The sequence below is a fragment of the Coregonus lavaretus genome (genome assembly GCF_964263955.1).
Source record: "Coregonus lavaretus genome assembly, chromosome: 34".
In the NCBI taxonomy this organism is placed as follows: domain Eukaryota; kingdom Metazoa; phylum Chordata; class Actinopteri; order Salmoniformes; family Salmonidae; genus Coregonus; species Coregonus lavaretus.
Genome location: NC_140021.1, coordinates 6,780,300 through 6,796,392, shown reverse-complemented (window position 1 = coordinate 6,796,392; position 16,093 = coordinate 6,780,300). Strand labels below are relative to the sequence as shown.

At 44.0% G+C, this 16,093-nt stretch overlaps 3 protein-coding genes across 9 annotated transcripts in view; 1 reads left to right on the top strand and 2 right to left on the bottom strand.

Annotated features, from left to right (window-relative positions):
* Positions 1-346: 346 nt before the first annotated feature.
* LOC311108860 (NEDD8 ultimate buster 1-like) overlaps positions 347-16,093 on the top strand; it is a 64,599-nt gene continuing 48,852 nt past the window's right edge. Inside the window, exons 1-15 of one of the 7 annotated variants that reach the window (XM_084151632.1) lie at positions 347-691; positions 791-915; positions 1,063-1,230; positions 1,323-1,387; positions 1,527-1,591; positions 1,814-1,981; positions 2,149-2,237; positions 2,455-2,561; positions 2,839-3,025; positions 3,162-3,269; positions 3,415-3,567; positions 3,915-4,061; positions 4,266-4,349; positions 4,494-4,695; positions 4,960-5,823. In XM_084151632.1, the coding sequence (XP_084007758.1) occupies positions 799-915; positions 1,063-1,230; positions 1,323-1,387; positions 1,527-1,591; positions 1,814-1,981; positions 2,149-2,237; positions 2,455-2,561; positions 2,839-3,025; positions 3,162-3,269; positions 3,415-3,567; positions 3,915-4,061; positions 4,266-4,349; positions 4,494-4,695; positions 4,960-5,129 (1,830 nt within the window). In that variant the 5' untranslated portion in view covers positions 347-691; positions 791-798 and the 3' untranslated portion in view covers positions 5,130-5,823. Of the gene's footprint in view, positions 916-1,062; positions 1,231-1,322; positions 1,388-1,526; positions 1,592-1,813; positions 1,982-2,148; positions 2,238-2,454; positions 2,562-2,838; positions 3,026-3,161; positions 3,270-3,414; positions 3,568-3,914; positions 4,062-4,265; positions 4,350-4,493; positions 4,696-4,959; positions 5,824-16,093 lie in introns of those variants that run through there. The other 6 variants (XM_084151636.1, XM_084151635.1, XM_084151633.1 and 3 more) reach the window with 6 other exon arrangements.
* On the bottom strand, positions 6,430-9,469 carry LOC311108877 (gamma-crystallin N-B; the record flags this gene model as incomplete). Its single annotated transcript, XM_084151667.1, has 4 exons — positions 6,430-6,565; positions 7,198-7,343; positions 7,640-7,888; positions 9,449-9,469. The coding sequence occupies 4 exons, from the start codon at positions 9,467-9,469 to the stop codon at positions 6,430-6,432; spliced, it is 552 nt and encodes a 183-aa protein (XP_084007793.1).
* Positions 15,535-16,093, bottom strand: part of LOC311109152 (GTP-binding protein Rheb) — a 30,070-nt gene continuing 29,511 nt past the window's right edge. Inside the window, exon 8 of the mRNA XM_084151976.1 lies at positions 15,535-16,039. Coding sequence (XP_084008102.1) covers positions 15,947-16,039 — 93 coding nt within the window. The 3' untranslated portion in view covers positions 15,535-15,946. The remainder of the gene's footprint in view (positions 16,040-16,093) is intronic.

Genomic DNA, 16,093 nt, shown 5'->3' with positions numbered 1-16,093 from the left:
AGCGACTTACAATTACTGCATTCATCTTAAGATAGCTGGGTGAGACAACCGCATATCACAGTCATAGCATGTACATTTTCCCTCAAAGTAATTATCAGGAAAATCGTGTTAGCGGGAACTTTTTTTCATCCCAGGGAAATGTAAAACAGAGCATTTACAAACATTAAGGGGAATAACAGGTGGAATGAAATACAACCAAAAACGTACATGGGTAACCTACATATTTTAAATCATTGGACAACCTACATATTTCAAATCATTTGACATACTTGTGGTGGAGTACTTTCTAGAAGCCCTGTGCCTTGCGACCGAATACGGAGCGATGACAAATTGGACCTCGTGATTTACCGTAGTACGGAAGTGAAAGAGAAGAACAACAACATCAAAAACCTCGTTTCAACACGTTCCTCACAAAATAATAGGGCGACAAGGTTAACACATTCAACGTGACTGAATCATTAATTTGGTAAATCTTGAAAGGAGCCTGAAACAACGAATGTATCGTATTTAACCTGCGTGATAGCTAGCTAGTCGTAACTAAAAGGGGCAGCGTCGCAGTTGTTGTTGTAGTCTGCGACTGCGTAGTTAGAGCAATAATTTTGGCTCTACCTACTGTCGCTTGTTAGTTTTACTCATCTATTTTACATTTTAGTTATTTAGCAGACGCTCTTATCGAGAGCGACTTACAATAGTGAGTACATACATTTTCGTACTTTTTCATCCTGCGGAATTCCCCCATTGTTTGCGGGCTGGCTGTTCACTTTCACATTCCTACCAAATTTTTCCACAGTTTTGAGAATGGCAGAGATGCATATTCAGGCAAAGCTGGTAAATCTTTTAAAAGAAGATCAGATTCAGCTCTGGAACCCACCGTACTCCACAGAAGACAACCAGGCAGGACAGCAACATCTGCAGGTAATGTTAGCTAGGTAGTTATAGCATTCTAAATGTGTTGAAGTTCGACATTCAGCTGGTTGGTCTGTCACCGGACTTTGAGTCACATTTGTGTGATCGTTTTTAACTATGCCTGTGTGTCTGTCTTTGTCACTGTTGTCATTACAGGAGCTTGCAGTGAACTATGCACCCATTGTGTGCTTCTCGGTGTCTGAAGTGGCGAGTGCCTTGGAGAGCATCCGATCCCAAGCAGTAAAGCGAGGAATGAGAAACAAGACCTACAGAGAGACATGTGTGGCCACGTTGGAACTCCTTCTGCCTAAAGACGGGAAAAAGGTTTGTGTGTGTGTTTGAGGGGTGGGAGTGTTTGTCCTGACACGCCCTACAGAAAATAAACATAATTCCAGATTTTTACCCGATTGCTTTAGGATGTCAAGAAGAAGAACTATTTGGAGACTAAACTGGATGTCCTTCTACAAGATATTATGGCTAGGTAAGTTAAAATGTCCATCACAATGTCAATCTTTTATAATGTTATCTGTTGGTGAAGTGATGTACAGTCTCAGATTATGCCTATTATGTATATCAAGGTCATAGCTATACAGTGCTACTTTCTTCCTACATTTGAATAGGATTGCTGAACAATATGGACTCAAATACATCAAGTTAATTTTGAATGGGAAGACACTGACTCCTGGTAAGTCCCATTTAGACCTAGGTGCCACAACTCCCCTCGAATCAATGCATATAAACTCTCATTATGTTTGGTCATTTCAACTTTGCATGTAAAAGCTCTGACGAAGGCCTTGAGTCCGATACGTAAAGCTCAATAAAGAGCAGTGAAACTATCAAGAGCAGTGTGCAGGTTTCTTATTTTTTCTCTCAATTTTGCATGCATTGAAACGGTTCCTCTTCACAGAGAAGCGTCTGGATGAACAGGACGTGAAGAACAACAGTAAGATTATGGTTCTGCGGGTGAGTGAGCCGGAGAGAAAGAAACAGATGGTGGAGGAGGAGGAGAAGAAGAGAACCCAGGACCAGAGTGTCCAGAGAACCCAGAAGGGCTTCCAGATCCTCTCAGAGAGAGGTTAGTTAGACACAATCACAACGTTATCACATGGTTGTTCTGTGGCTTAGTTGTCATTTTAGGCTTCCGGATCCTCTCTGTAAGATCCTCATACAGCGTTTAACCTTGATCGCAACGCTACGGGAGTGTTATTTTATGGATGTTCTGTGGTTTGGTTGTCATTTCAGATGGCACCGATGACCCAGCCACGACACCATTCCTAGAGATTGCTGATCAGAAGGGGAACCCTCTGAAAATACCTCACAGTGAGAAAAAGGTAGTCTAGACAAAGGTCTCATGAACATATGATCAATATTATATTCATAACTGTCATGGTAAACAGTATGAGTGGACATCAAGCTCTCACAACTCATGGCTTGAATGGTAAATATGATTCTTGCCATGCGGTCTGTGCGAATTTGACCTCCACTGATTGTGACTCCGCACCACACAAACTCTGACTAGTTCTAATGCTGTGTAATTGTTGTCCTCAGGCTCTGATTCTAGCCATGGGGTTCCATGAGAAAGGGCGCGCTCTGATGAAGAGGAAACAGTACGACGCTGCTCTGTGCCACCTGCTGCAAGCTGACGACCAGTTTGGGTAAAACACCTTCAGCTACAATCACAGAAATCCTTTGTCGAAGCAGATATTGGTCAAAACACACATTTAACTTTCGGTTAAAACCGTCAACGCCCAAAGAAAAAAAAGATTGTCATGTTCGATCAGTTTAAGGCGTTATCATTTGATTTGACTTTGAATGTGCACTACTTCTACTACACGTTCTGTTCCACCTCTAATACCATTGTAAAGTTCCTCCGATCCATTAGATTTTCTTAAGACTGATATAAGATGTATATTTGTGTGTATGTGTATACAGTAAGTGTGGCTCCATGCTCCTGAGCACGGTGGACAACTATGCAGTACTGCAGCTGGACATCGTGTGGTGCTACAGAGCCCTGGAGGCGCTCTCCTGCCTAGACGACGGCAAGCAGAGGCTGCAGAGGGCCGAGGACTGCTTCCTCAAGTGCTACGGAGAGCAGCAGCAGAGGCTGATGCAGATCAAGGTGATGAACCACAAACGCTGGTCTATGGCTCTGTTAACAAATTACCCCTAACCCCGAACCCACTAGGCACCTATGTTGATCTGAATTTCATAGTCGTTGTAATATAGTAAATTGATTTAATTAATTTTGCTTTCAGGGAAACACAGGACGAGAGGAGGTGCTGTTCCTCAGGCTGTACCTCCTACAGAGCTTACTGGCGTACCTGGATGGTAACGAACACCAGGCCACACAGAAGCTAATGCGGGTACAGTACATCATTAAAGCCCTGCTTCCAGATTGTCTTGTCTCCAGACATTAACAACAACATTTCTATAAGCAGGGAGGCACCTCACTGTAAAATAATGTCATATAACTGATTCTACCTCTTACCTCTGCTGTGTTGTATGTAGGTGGAGGACCTGTATGGGCGTCTGTGTCTGGACCCAGGGAAGATGACAGGGCTGATGGGTCTGGGTTTCTCTGAGCAGGAGGCCCGTCTGGGCCTGAGGGCCTGCCATGGCAACGTAGACGAGGCCGCGCTGCACATCACCCACAGGAGACAGGTGGGTCCCCCCATAGCAATAGGGGCCAGCGCTCATAGTGGGGGGGGGGGGGGGGGGGCCAGCGCTCATAGTGGGGGGATAAAAGGGCCAGCGCTCATAGTGGGGGGGCAGCAGCAATCATAGTGGGGGAAAAAAGGGGCCAGCGCTCATAGTGGGTAAAAAGGGGGCCAGCACTCACTTGATATAGTTGCAGTTGATAGGAAACATTTCTTTTATAGCACCTAAGTTATCAGGGCTGTTATAATCATAGAAATAAAATTACTAGAACTATTCAAGTCAGTGTCCCATGATGGGTGGAGCGGTGGCCATAATGAGTGTAATTCTATGGTTTTGTCTGTCCCTGTCAGGAGAGGGAGGAGATGAAACAGATTGAGAGGGAGAGGAGGAGGAGGCGTATGGAGGGCCTGGCCACCCTCCGAGAGCTGGGTTACTCCAAGAGAGACGCTGCCCGGGCCCTCCATCAGGCAGACGGAGACATGGACAGAGCCTATGGGGTGAAAGACCGTCGCGCTACTGCAAAAACACAAATTGTTTCTCAATACGCCATGAAGGAGGATATGCCAACCATCACAACATGTTACCATAACCAGAGCCATGAAGCTACATTAGCTAGCAGAAGAGTGTAGGAGCTAGCTAGCATACTTTGCTAATATGTATTTTTTTGTATTACTTTATCCTGGTTTGCTTGTTTCCCCTAGATTCTTCTAGAGTCCACCCAGGCGGAGTCTGCTGCTGTAACCCACGACACAGAGCTCCCCATAGATCAATCCAAGGTTGAGCAGGTAACAAGCCCCTACCTCTTTTGAGTGCTCGCTCACTCTCGCTCTCTCTTATGCTCTCACTTGTGCTCTCTCTCTTGTCACTATGTCTATATTAAAGGTATGTTCCTCAGTGGTGCATGGTACCTTATCCTTCCCTCTCCATAGCTGTTATACCTGGGCTTTGAGCTGGAGGCTGCCGAGGCTGCTCTGAGGCTGACGGGGGGAGACGTGCAGGGGGCCACCCAGCTGCTGCTGGACAACCAGGGGGTCCTGCCCCCCGAGCTGCTCTCCCCCTCTCCCCCCTCCTCACTGTCCGAGGAGCCCAGCACCTCCTCAGAGTCCGCAGGTAGGACTCACATGAACACAAGTACGTACACAGAGAAGCATGCAGATGGACAGACGGATCCACACTCTCATTACTGCGTTAATACAACAATACAGGTCTTGTTGAATAAAAAAAAAACAATCTGTTTTATTGTCACAAACACTGGCTAGTGTTCCACTGTTGAGAGGTCCATGTGAGAAAGGCATTCAATATGCTGCTGATACTTAAGGCACCATAATGCCTTTTATAACCAAATCCCCAAAGGAGAGCCCTAATGAACATGACACTTGTCATTTGTGTGTCCAGGCTCTGGGAGCCAAGGGGAGGACCCTATGGACGTGGACCTGGTGAATGAGGTGCTGGAGGACATCCCCCGACACGAAGAAGACTACCTGGACCTGACCCTGGAGGAGGAGAGCGAGGTCATAGCCCAGATGAAGTCCTACCTCCACAAGAACTGTGCCTCCTCCAGCTAAAGTGCCGTCCAGCCGGCGGCCATTTTGAAAGCACTTCCACCACGTCCTTTTACAAGGGTGTTTGATTTTACAAGGGTGTTTGATTTTGGTCCCCCCCCCCCCAAGCAATACAACAACATTTGTATCTTCTGTTTTTCTTACTAAAGTGTTATTAATTCTGTTTTAAAAATGTGAAACAGGTTGGAAATAATTTGTAAGGAAATGAGCTGACGTGGATAAAAAAAGGAAATAAGTCAATGTTAATTTGTTGATTGGTTTATGCTGTAGAGGGGATAGTGTTTTCCCCAGTCACACCACTTGGATTATTTGAAGGTTCATGTTTGAGATTTCAACCCAGTTTAGAATGTGAGGCTTATAATTGGATGGTTAAGGGATTTTTGGTTGCTTGTGTACAAGATGTTTCTCCAACTGACGTACATTTCTCTTCATGCTCTGTTCATATTCAAGATCCCTTTTTGAAGTAACTTAATCAAGCAAAATGAAGTTGGTACAATTTTTGTATTTATTTAAGTTGTGGTTTTCATGAATGCTGGAGATAAAAAAAAATAATAATAATTTAATGTAGTTTGATTGCCGATATGACAATACATGACCGCTCTTAGTGCCATATAGTTCAGGTTGCCTATAGTTTCAAAGTAATTTGCGTTTATTTTAAGAACCTGTTATTACATACAATAAATACTAATTTGCTTTATGTTGTTGATCATGTGTGATTAGTATGTATTTGTGCCTCATGATTCACAGTTGTGAATGAGTGATAGTATGAGTATTTATTTTTCTTCTGTCACTTTTCTTATGCCTGTGCTCTATACAGTATCGATCTACCTATCTACCAGTAGAGGCTGCTGAGGGGAACAGCTCATAATAACGACCGCAACGGGGCAAATGGAATGGCATCAAGCGCATGAAAATCATGTTTGATATATTTGATACCATTCCACTGATTCAGCTCCAGTCATTACCACGAGCCCATCCTCCCCAATTAAGGTGCCACCAACGTCCTGTGCTATCTACCTATCTAATCATAACCTTTTTGGGGTACCTTACCCCAGATACGATTTGCTCTTCGAAGTACCCCCTCATGTGCAATCACCCCCAGGGGTCCTAGTACCCAGGTTGAAAACCACTGCTCTATACAGACCCTCATACACTCACTCGTATCTCACAGAAACATAACACGCCAAGTGTTCGATAAAAATACATTTGTGCGCTTTTTTTAAAATATGTTTTATTTTTTTATTGTACATTTCTAGAGTGGTGAAAGTCCATGCCGGGTCTGGGGCGGGACAGGGGAAGAGGTTTAGAAGTAGTTGACCACTCTACGGATGGACTGGATGTTGGGGTTCTCGGCCTGCCACTCGTTGTGACTGCAGTAGTCTCCTCTCTCTACAATGTACATGCGGCCGCGGAAGTTAGGCTCCTCATACATCACCCAGCTACAGAAGGAAACGGGTTAGAAATGAGCGCACACCTGCTCACTTCACACACTGTTAGAGCAGATGGAATAACAGGTAATGGTCTAAATATATCTACTGAGTACTGTGTAATTTAATATGATGTAATCTGGATATTAAGTAAACTATAGAAATGTATTGTGTGTTCGATAATAGCTATACTATGTCCATTCAATGAATACATTAATCAATTACATAGACTTATATCATCAAATCAACTACATATGTGGTTTGATGTTACATAAAGGGGTCTTGGCTTTTAAAAATAAATAGACTTCTTTCAAGGTGAGGAACCATCTAACATCAAGTGGTAAAATCTTGAACTTCCCCTTTAATATTCAACTCCCTCCTGGGAAAAAACCAGTTGGGACCACAGTTGTGAATAGTGGTATTAGTTATTTAGGAATTCAGCAGCGTCTACGCTTTTCCTGCTAGATTGTTGGCATATGTGTTCCAATTATGTTCCAACATAACATATGCTAAAAGGTTGGATATCTTGGCTCAACAAAAATAGATCCAAACGTTTAATCACTGTGAATGTATCTCAGTTTGTGTTTATCTCTGCGTTCACAGTTTGATATGTGTGTGTGATTGGCTAGAGGTGCGTTACTTACGCTCCATCTCCGTAGACCTTGATGGAGTTGATGCAGTTCTTGCTGAAGCCACGGCTCTGCAGGAAGGGGCAGTCGTCACAGATCTCCACACACTGGCCGGAGAAGTTACAGGCCTCGAACAGTTCCATTCTGTAGTGCTCACCGTGCTGCAAGACACAGGAGAAGAGAGGAGTTAACATGAGTCTGCATTTGGATTTCATACATGCTTTTCAATAGTCGAATATGGAATACTGCTATAATGAAGATGAGCGAGAAGAATCTAAAGTATCTTTGAGTTGAAGTAGAAAATGGTTCTATAACATCAATCTCATCATCCTCATTAGCACCCCCCTAACCCTTAACCCCGATCCCTTCAAACCTTAACCCCCTAACCCCTATCACTTCAATTCTGAACCCTTAACCCCTATCCCTTCAAGCCTTAACCCTTAACCCCATCTCTCACCATCTTGATGGGCTTGCAGGAGCCCATGTGGTCATTGTGGCTGTTCCAACGCTGGAACTCAGGGTATTCGCCGTGCTCCAGGATGTACTGCTGTCCCTTGAAGTCGGGGTGGTCGAAGCAGCAGAAGGCGCCGCTCTCCACGCGGATGGAGTTGACGCGGTTCATAAAGCCACGGTCCTGGAAGTTATCGCAGTCGCCCCTGACCTCCAGCTGCCTGCCGGTGAAGCATTTTCCCTCATAGAAGGTGATCTGTGTTGGGTGGGTGGAGAAGAGGAGGTTAACACCATAGTTCATTAGTTAGGGTGGGGAGGTTGAGGTAGGATGGCCTGGGATCCAACAGACCTGGGTTCAAATAATATTTAACATCATTATACTTTAACTGGGCTTGATTTAGCTTGCCTGTTGCAATGTAACCCATAGAAAAATCCCAAAAGCGCAAACCCCACCCAGCTGCCACTGCAGGCAGGCTAAAGCAAACGCTTAAAGTATGTGAACCGAAGTCCTGGTGGGATAGCCTTTGGATACAATTTATTGTTCGCAAAGCCAAATGTAGTGAAACGGTCCAGAACGATTGAGTTTGGATCCCAGGCTAGGGGCTTGACGGACATGTGGATCAGATCAAATCAAATCAAATTGTATTTGCCACACGCGCCGAATACAACAGGTATAGACCTTACAGTGAAATGCCTTACTTACAAGCCCTTAACCAACAATGCAGTTTTAAGAAAAAAAGTGTTAAGTAAAAAATAGATAAGTAAAAAATAATTAAAGAGCAGCAGTAAAATAAAATAACAGTAGGGAGGCTATATACAGGGGGTACCGGTACAGAGTCAATGTGCAGGGGGCACTGGTTAGTCAAGGTAATTGAGGTAATATGTACATGTGGGTAGAGTAAAAGTGACTATGCATAGATAATAATGCAAATAGTCTGGGTAGCCATGATGAGCTGTTCAGGAGTCTTATGGCTTGGGGGTAGAAGCTGTAGCAACACCTTGTCACTGGAGTGTAGGGGCTCTATTCAATCTGCATCGCGGAAGTTCAGCTTTACAGCGTGAATTTAAATTTAAACGCAATGTTCCCGCTTTAGCGTAGACTGCATTCACGGTAAACGCTGCATGTCTGCTCAATCGGAAGTTACCTTTACATTTCTATTGCGGAATCTGTAACGCTGAAGCGAACAGAGCCCTAGGTGTGGATTTGTAAGTGTTGGCGTAGTACAGTCAGTTCAGTGGATAAATATATTTTGTCATGCAGTCTTGTATCCATACTGTATCTATGTGCTGAAGCCAACTATAGGTATTAATAGAAGACTAGAGTTGACTTTAGCAGCAGTATGGATACAAGACTATGGTATGTCTATTCCTATTGGCCAGCCACCAACTAATTATCCATACCTGCCACTGATAGTTTAAATCAAATATAAAATAAATAAAATGCTCCAAGGGCCTTGCTCTTTTAGATATAATATTTTATATATTTTAACTCCATTGACAGATTTAACATTTCTACAAGCAAGACAAACTGAATGATGGCACTGATTAGAACAATCTCCAAATCTCACATTTTCACCAGGGATTGCCTTCAAATGTACAAACTCATTTTATCACACCTACACTACCTGTAAATGCGTACACTCCCAGACCTATATATTTATTGGCTGGAGTTCTCTCCAACCTTTACCTGGTAGTCCCATTGAGGTCCAAATACCTAATTTTCAAGGGAGACCTGGCCTGGCTGTCCAGTCAGTTATGTCCCAGTGGTAACCTACCTGATGCTGTGTGTATACAGGAAGACTCAGGTGCTGCTTACCTTTCCAGAATACTGCGACATTTTCCACTGGATACTGTCCAACCTGGCCCACAAGTAAAGTGTAACAGTAAAAAAGTTGGACACCCCAATATATACGTCCGGGGCCGTACCTGGCAGTATCGCGAGGCTTGCCACACAAAGGGTGCACAATGGGGGATTTAGGGCTTTTGCTGGGTGGGCACTTTCCCTTCAACTGTTGGCACTGCTGATTCTGGGCATTGGCTGCAGGGGGACTAAACAGGAGGACAACAAAGGGTTTTGCTTGGCCAGGGCTTTGTGCAGGCCGTTTTGCACATGCTACGCTTCTCTTATGCTCAAGTTGAATGTTGAATAGGGCCTGACATGCCCGCACAGTGAGAGAGACAGGGAGAAGTGTGTGTCGGCGTTTGCGTGCGTGTTAGAATGTGTGGTGGGAGGGTGGTTACCGTGGCAACCAGGTGATAGGCCCACAGGGAGAAGAGCGTGTGCAGAGCTATGACAAAGGCTCAGTATTCTCTTGCCCTCTCCACACAATACTACTAATATGACCTGCCATTGTTCAAACATACAGCGTGTCACAGCCTTATTTAGATGACCTCCGACCTCTGTGATCTGAAGTACTACAACTGGCAGTGACATTGTATGAGAAGTGTGGGGGACATTTTAATAGATTATCAAGAGAATGCCGCTTCAAATCATGTATGGCTTTTAGGATTTGTAATTGTTTTATATGGCTGTTATGACAATAAAGCATTGGGCATATAAATCTGGTGATAAAAAAGGTGATAACTGTTTATGTATATTAGAACTATCTCTGTACATTCAAGTGAGAGATATAGATTCATACTGACTCTTCAATGACATAAAATAATGTTTTTCAACTTAAAAAAAAAACATTGGCATATTGCAATATCTTGGAGAGCTTAAAGCCCTGTAAGAGACCAGAGAGAACGTAAATGGATCTCCTGACCTTCCAACAGTGCATTGTGGTATTGGATTACTACCCTTGAATGCTGATCGATCGCCTACATGACCATTAGAGGATGATAAGCCCCTTTAAGTGTCTCTACCTTTCTCTGGACATGCTGACTCTCCCTCTCTACTTCTCTCTCTCAGGCCAATAGGTTAAATACACTGCTCAAAAAAATAAAGGGAACACTTAAACAACACAATGTAACTCCAAGTCAATCACACTTCTGTGAAATCAAACTGTCCACTTAGGAAGCAACACTGATTGACAATACATTTCACATGCTGTTGTGCAAATGGAATAGACAACAGATGGAAATTATAGGCAATTAGTAAGACACCCCCAATAAAGGACTGGTTTTGCAGGTGGTGACCACAGACCACTTCTCAGTTCCTATGCTTCCTGGCTGATATTTTGGTCACTTTTGAATGCTGGCGGTGCTTTCACTCTAGTGGTAGCATGAGCCGGAGTCTACAACCCCCCATGAAACAGACTCCATGAGGGTGGTATGAGGGCCCGACGTCCACAGGTGGGGGTTGTGCTTACAGCCCAACACCGTGCAGGACGTTTGGCATTTGCCAGAGAACACCAAGATTGGCAAATTCGCCACTGGCGCCCTGTGCTCTTCACAGATGAAAGCAGGTTCACACTGAGCACATGTGACAGAGTCTGGAGACGCCGTGGAGAACGTTCTGCTGCCTGCAACATCCTCCAGCATGACCGGTTTGGTGGTGGGTCAGTCATGGTGTGGGGTGGCATTTCTTTGGGGGGCCGCACAGCCCTCCATGTGCTCGCCACAGCCCTCCATGTGCCCTCCATGTGCTCCAACCACCAACGCCACGTTGCACCACAGACTGTCCAGGAGTTGGCGGATGCTTTAGTCCAGGTCTGGGAGGAGATCCCTCAGGAGACCATCCGCCACCTCATCAGGAGCATGCCCAGGCGTTGTAGGGAGGTCATACAGGCACGTGGAGGCCACACACACTACTGAGCCTCATTTTGACTTGTTTTAAGGACATTACATCAAAGTTGGATCAGCTTGTAGTGTGGTTTTCCACTTTAATTTTGAGGGTGACTCCAAATCCAGCCCTCCATGGGTTGATAAGTTTGATTTCCATTGATACACTGAGCACATGTGACAGACTTGAAGACTGTGATTTTGTTGTCAGCACATTCAACTATGTAAAGAAAAAAGTATTTAATAAGATTATTTCATTCATTCAGATCTAGGATGTGTTATTTTAGTGATCCCTTTATTTTTTTGAGCAGTGTAGATCACCCTATTTTTATATAATTTAGCCCCTCTCAATCATAGCCTGGGTAGCAGGCCTGTAATGTCGGTCTCATTCACATTGACTAGGTATCCCCTTTCCCTCTTTAGTTGTCATTAATAGATGCCATGGAAACCAAGGGCACATCTCTATAAGTGGCTCCCACTCATTGTCATCACATTTATTTGAACAGGGGACAATGTTCAACATAAACATACAGTACCAGTCAAAAGTTTGGACACACCTACTGATTCAAGGGTTTTTCTTAATTTTTTTTATAATAGTGAAGACAGAAAAACGACGAAATAACACACATGGAATCACGTAGTAACCAAAAAAGTGTTAAACAAATCAAATTATATTTGAGATTCTTCAAAGTAGTCACCCTTTGCCTTGATGACAGCGTTGCACACTCTTGGCATTCTCTCAACCAGCTTCATGGGGTAGACACCTGGAATGCATTTCAATTAACAGGTGTGCCTTCTTAAAAGTTAATTTGTGCAATTTCTTTCCTTCTTAATGCGTTTCATCCAATCAGTTGTGTTGTGACAAGGTAGGGGTGGTATACAGAAGATAGCCATATTATGGCAAGAACAGCTCAAATGACAGTCCATCATTACTTTAAGACATGAAGGTCAGTCAAAACGGAACATTTCAAGAACTTTGAAAGTTTCTTCAAGTGCAGTCGCAAAAATCATCAAGCACTATGATAAAATTGGCTCTCATGAGGACCGCCACAGGAAAGGAAGACCCAAAGTTACCCCTGCTGCAGAGGATAAGTTCATTAGAGTTACCAGCCTCAGAAATTGCAGCCCAAATAAATGCTTAACAGAGTTCAAGTAACAGACACATCTCAACATCAACTGTTCAGAGTAGACTGTGTGAATCAGGCCTTCATGGTCGAATTGCTGCAAAGAAACCACTACTAAAGGACACCAATAAGAATACTTGTTTGGGCCAAGAAACACGAGCAATGGACATTAGACCGGTGGAAATCTGTCCTTTGGTCTGATGAGTCCAAATCTGACATCTCCGCATGTGTGGTTCCCACCATGAAGCATGCAGGAGGTGGTGTTGGGGTGCTTTGCTGGTGACACTGTCAGTGATTTATTTAGAATGCAAGGCACACTTAACCAGCATGGCTACCACAGCGTTCTGCAGCGATACGCCATCCCATCTGGTTTGCGCTTAGTGGAACTATCATTTGGTTTTCAACAGGACAATGACCCAAAACACACCTCCAGGCTGTGTAAGGGCTATTTGACCAAGGAGAGTGATGGAGTGCTGCATCAGATGACCTGGCCTCCACAATCACCCGACCTCAACCCAATTGAGATGGTTTGGGATGAGTTGGACCACAGAGTGAAGGAAAAGCAGCCAACAAGTGCTCAGCATATGTGGGAACTCCTTCAAGACTGTTGGAAAAGCATTCCTCATTAAGCTGGTTGAGAGAATGCCAAGAGTGTGCAACGCTGTCATCAAGGACCGCCACAGGAACTACTTTGAAGAATCTAAAATATATTTTGATTTGTTTAACACTTTTTTGGTTACTACATGATTCCATATGTGTTATTTCATAGTTTTGATGTCTTCACTATTATTCTACAATGTAGAAAATAGTTTAAAAAACAAAGAAAATCCCTTGAATGAGTAGGTGTGTTCAAACTTTTGACTAGTAGTGTAAGTCTCAGTATACTGAGAAATGATGTGTTGCACCAGATTTAGCTAACAGCTCATTTGCATCTGCTGTCTCCTTTCTTCTGCACTGACGTGAAAAAGCTGGACAGGGGAAACAAAATCACAGAAGGCATCCGCCATACTGCTTTGACCTATCCTGTAGTTTTAAGATCAGTGCAGATGAAGGAGAGGAGACGGGGAGGAGATAACCGCTTTAGACTATAGAGACTCAGCCCCGGGAGGAAGCCACATTAGACTATTGAGATGCAGCCCCGGGTAGAAAGCCACATTAGACTATTGAGATGCAGCCCCAGGAGGAAGCCACATTAGACTAGAGATGCAGCCCCGGGAGGAAGCCACATTAGACTATTGAGATGCAGCCCCGGGAGGAAGCCACATTAGACTATTGAGATGCAGCCCCAGGAGAATTGGATAGGTATAACCAATCTGGTAGAATCTTCTCCATGCCCTCTAATAGGCTAGGATTTTTTGCCATATTATACTGAACCAAAATATAAATGCTACATGTAAAGTGTTGGTCCCATGTTTCATGAGCTGAAATAAAAGATCACAGAAATGTTCCATACACACAAAAAGCTTATTTCTCTCAAATTGTGTGCACAAATGTGTTTACATCCCTGTTAGTGAGCATTTCTCCTTTGCCAAGATAATCCATCCACCTGACAGGTGTTGTCACACCCTGACCTTTAAATGCCTGTTGTTTCTCGTTGGTTTGGTCAGGGTGTGAATTTCTATGTTTGCCGGGTGTGGTTCCCAATCAGAGGCAGCTGTCGATCGTTGTCTCTGATTGGGGATCATACTTAGGCAGCCATGTTGCCTACCTATGATGTGGGATCTTGAGTCTTGTTTTGTGTGTAGCCATTGTGAGCTTCATGTTACGTTGCTTTTGTTGTTTTGTCATATGTTAACTTAGTAAATAAACATGTATGTATTCCACGCTGCAACTTGGTCCAATCCTGTACTCAACGAACGTGACAGGTGTGGCATATCAAGAAGTTGAGTAAACAGCATGATCATTACACAGGTGCACCTTATGCTGCGAATAATAAAAGGCCACTAAAATTAGCAGTTTTGTCACACAAGACAATGCCACAGATGTCTCATGTTTTGAGGGAGAGTGCAATTAGCATGCTGACTGCAGGAATGTCCACCAGAGCTGTTGGCAGATAATTTAATGTTAATTTCTCTACCATAAGCCTCCTCCAACGTCGTTTTAGAGAATTTGGCAGTACGTCCAACCGGCCTCACAACCGCAGACCACAGATAACCACACCAGCCCAGGACCTGCGCATCCTGCTTCTTCACCTGTGGGATCCAGCCACCCGGACAGCTGATTAAACTGAGGAGAATTTCTGTCTGTAATAAAGCCCTTTTGTGGGGAAAAACTCATTCTGATTGGCTGGGCCTGGCTCCCCAGTGGGTGGAGCCAGGCCCACCCATGGCTGCGCCCCTGCCCAGTCATGAGAAATCCATAAATTAGGGCCTAATGAATTTATTTAAATTGACTGATTTCCTTATATGAACTGTAACTCAGTAAAATCGTTGAAATTGTTGCATGTTGCGTTTATAATTTTGTTCAGTATAGATCCAGATCCCTTCCTTTCAGATCTACACAAGTGCCTAGAGGGTAGGGGGCTAGGGGTTGTTTCTGGATGATGAAATTCATCATTAGGCAAATGTAATGCATGTATTCTATGGAGGAAAGACTGGCTAGAAGTCCGTACTATAATTGGTTCTACATGACAGTAACTATCTCTACTCTACAACTGGATTATAGAGAGGAATATAATGAGGATTAGATCTCTCATGGGGGCACATATTATTCCAACCCACCAGGTTTCCATTTCTCCTTGGTAACGTTAATTATCACGGCCCCCCTCTGAGAGCTGGCATGAGTGAATGTGAGGAGCGGTGTGATGACACGTTCCGTTTCCCTGACTGGGTGGCAACCTCAGCCTTTTGACAGGTTCTGAGGTAGAGGATCCAAGAGGTAGTAGAATACTGAATCCCTTATCCCAAGACAGGTTAGGGCAAAGATACATTATATCATTCCTATATCATATCACATACTGTATTATCAAAACATATAATTCTTATGTGTATTCTGATAGTTTGTCTAAAACAAAAACAATCACATTTTGAGAAACAACCAGACAGAAAATCAAACTGTAGTGAAACAATATGCAGATTTAATGATTACAATAAAAAAAAACGGAATCAACATTCACTACACTAGCGAATGAATGCTGGCTAACTGTAGTGGCCATAATAATAACTTTTAAAGAAATACATTGTTATACAAACTTTTCAAGGGGAAGGCAGGGGCAGGGAGGCCAGGTAGAAATGAGATTACAGGCTTTAAATAAGGAGAAGTAAGGGGGGGGGGGTGAGTGAGATGAGTGTACTCTAAGCTGGGATGGATAATTACTCTTAACGTCGAGTTCTTCCTCTGTCCTTCCAAAAAAAGAAAATAAGAGGTTTCTCGAGGAGAACAGGCAGTTAGCCACTTCAAGTAGAGGGATTTCCCAGTGTCCAGTGCTGTGGTTGGGGACGGGGTGCGAGGGACCAGGGGGCGGATGGTTACATCAGGGAGCAGGATGTCCTGCCCTGGGGGGCTCCCCCCTCCATCTTCTCCGCTTCCAGGATGGTCCTCTTGAACACCTCCACCGCCGTCTGACTCATACAGGAAACAGGAAGTCAATATCAAGACAACAGGGCTGTGCAGAC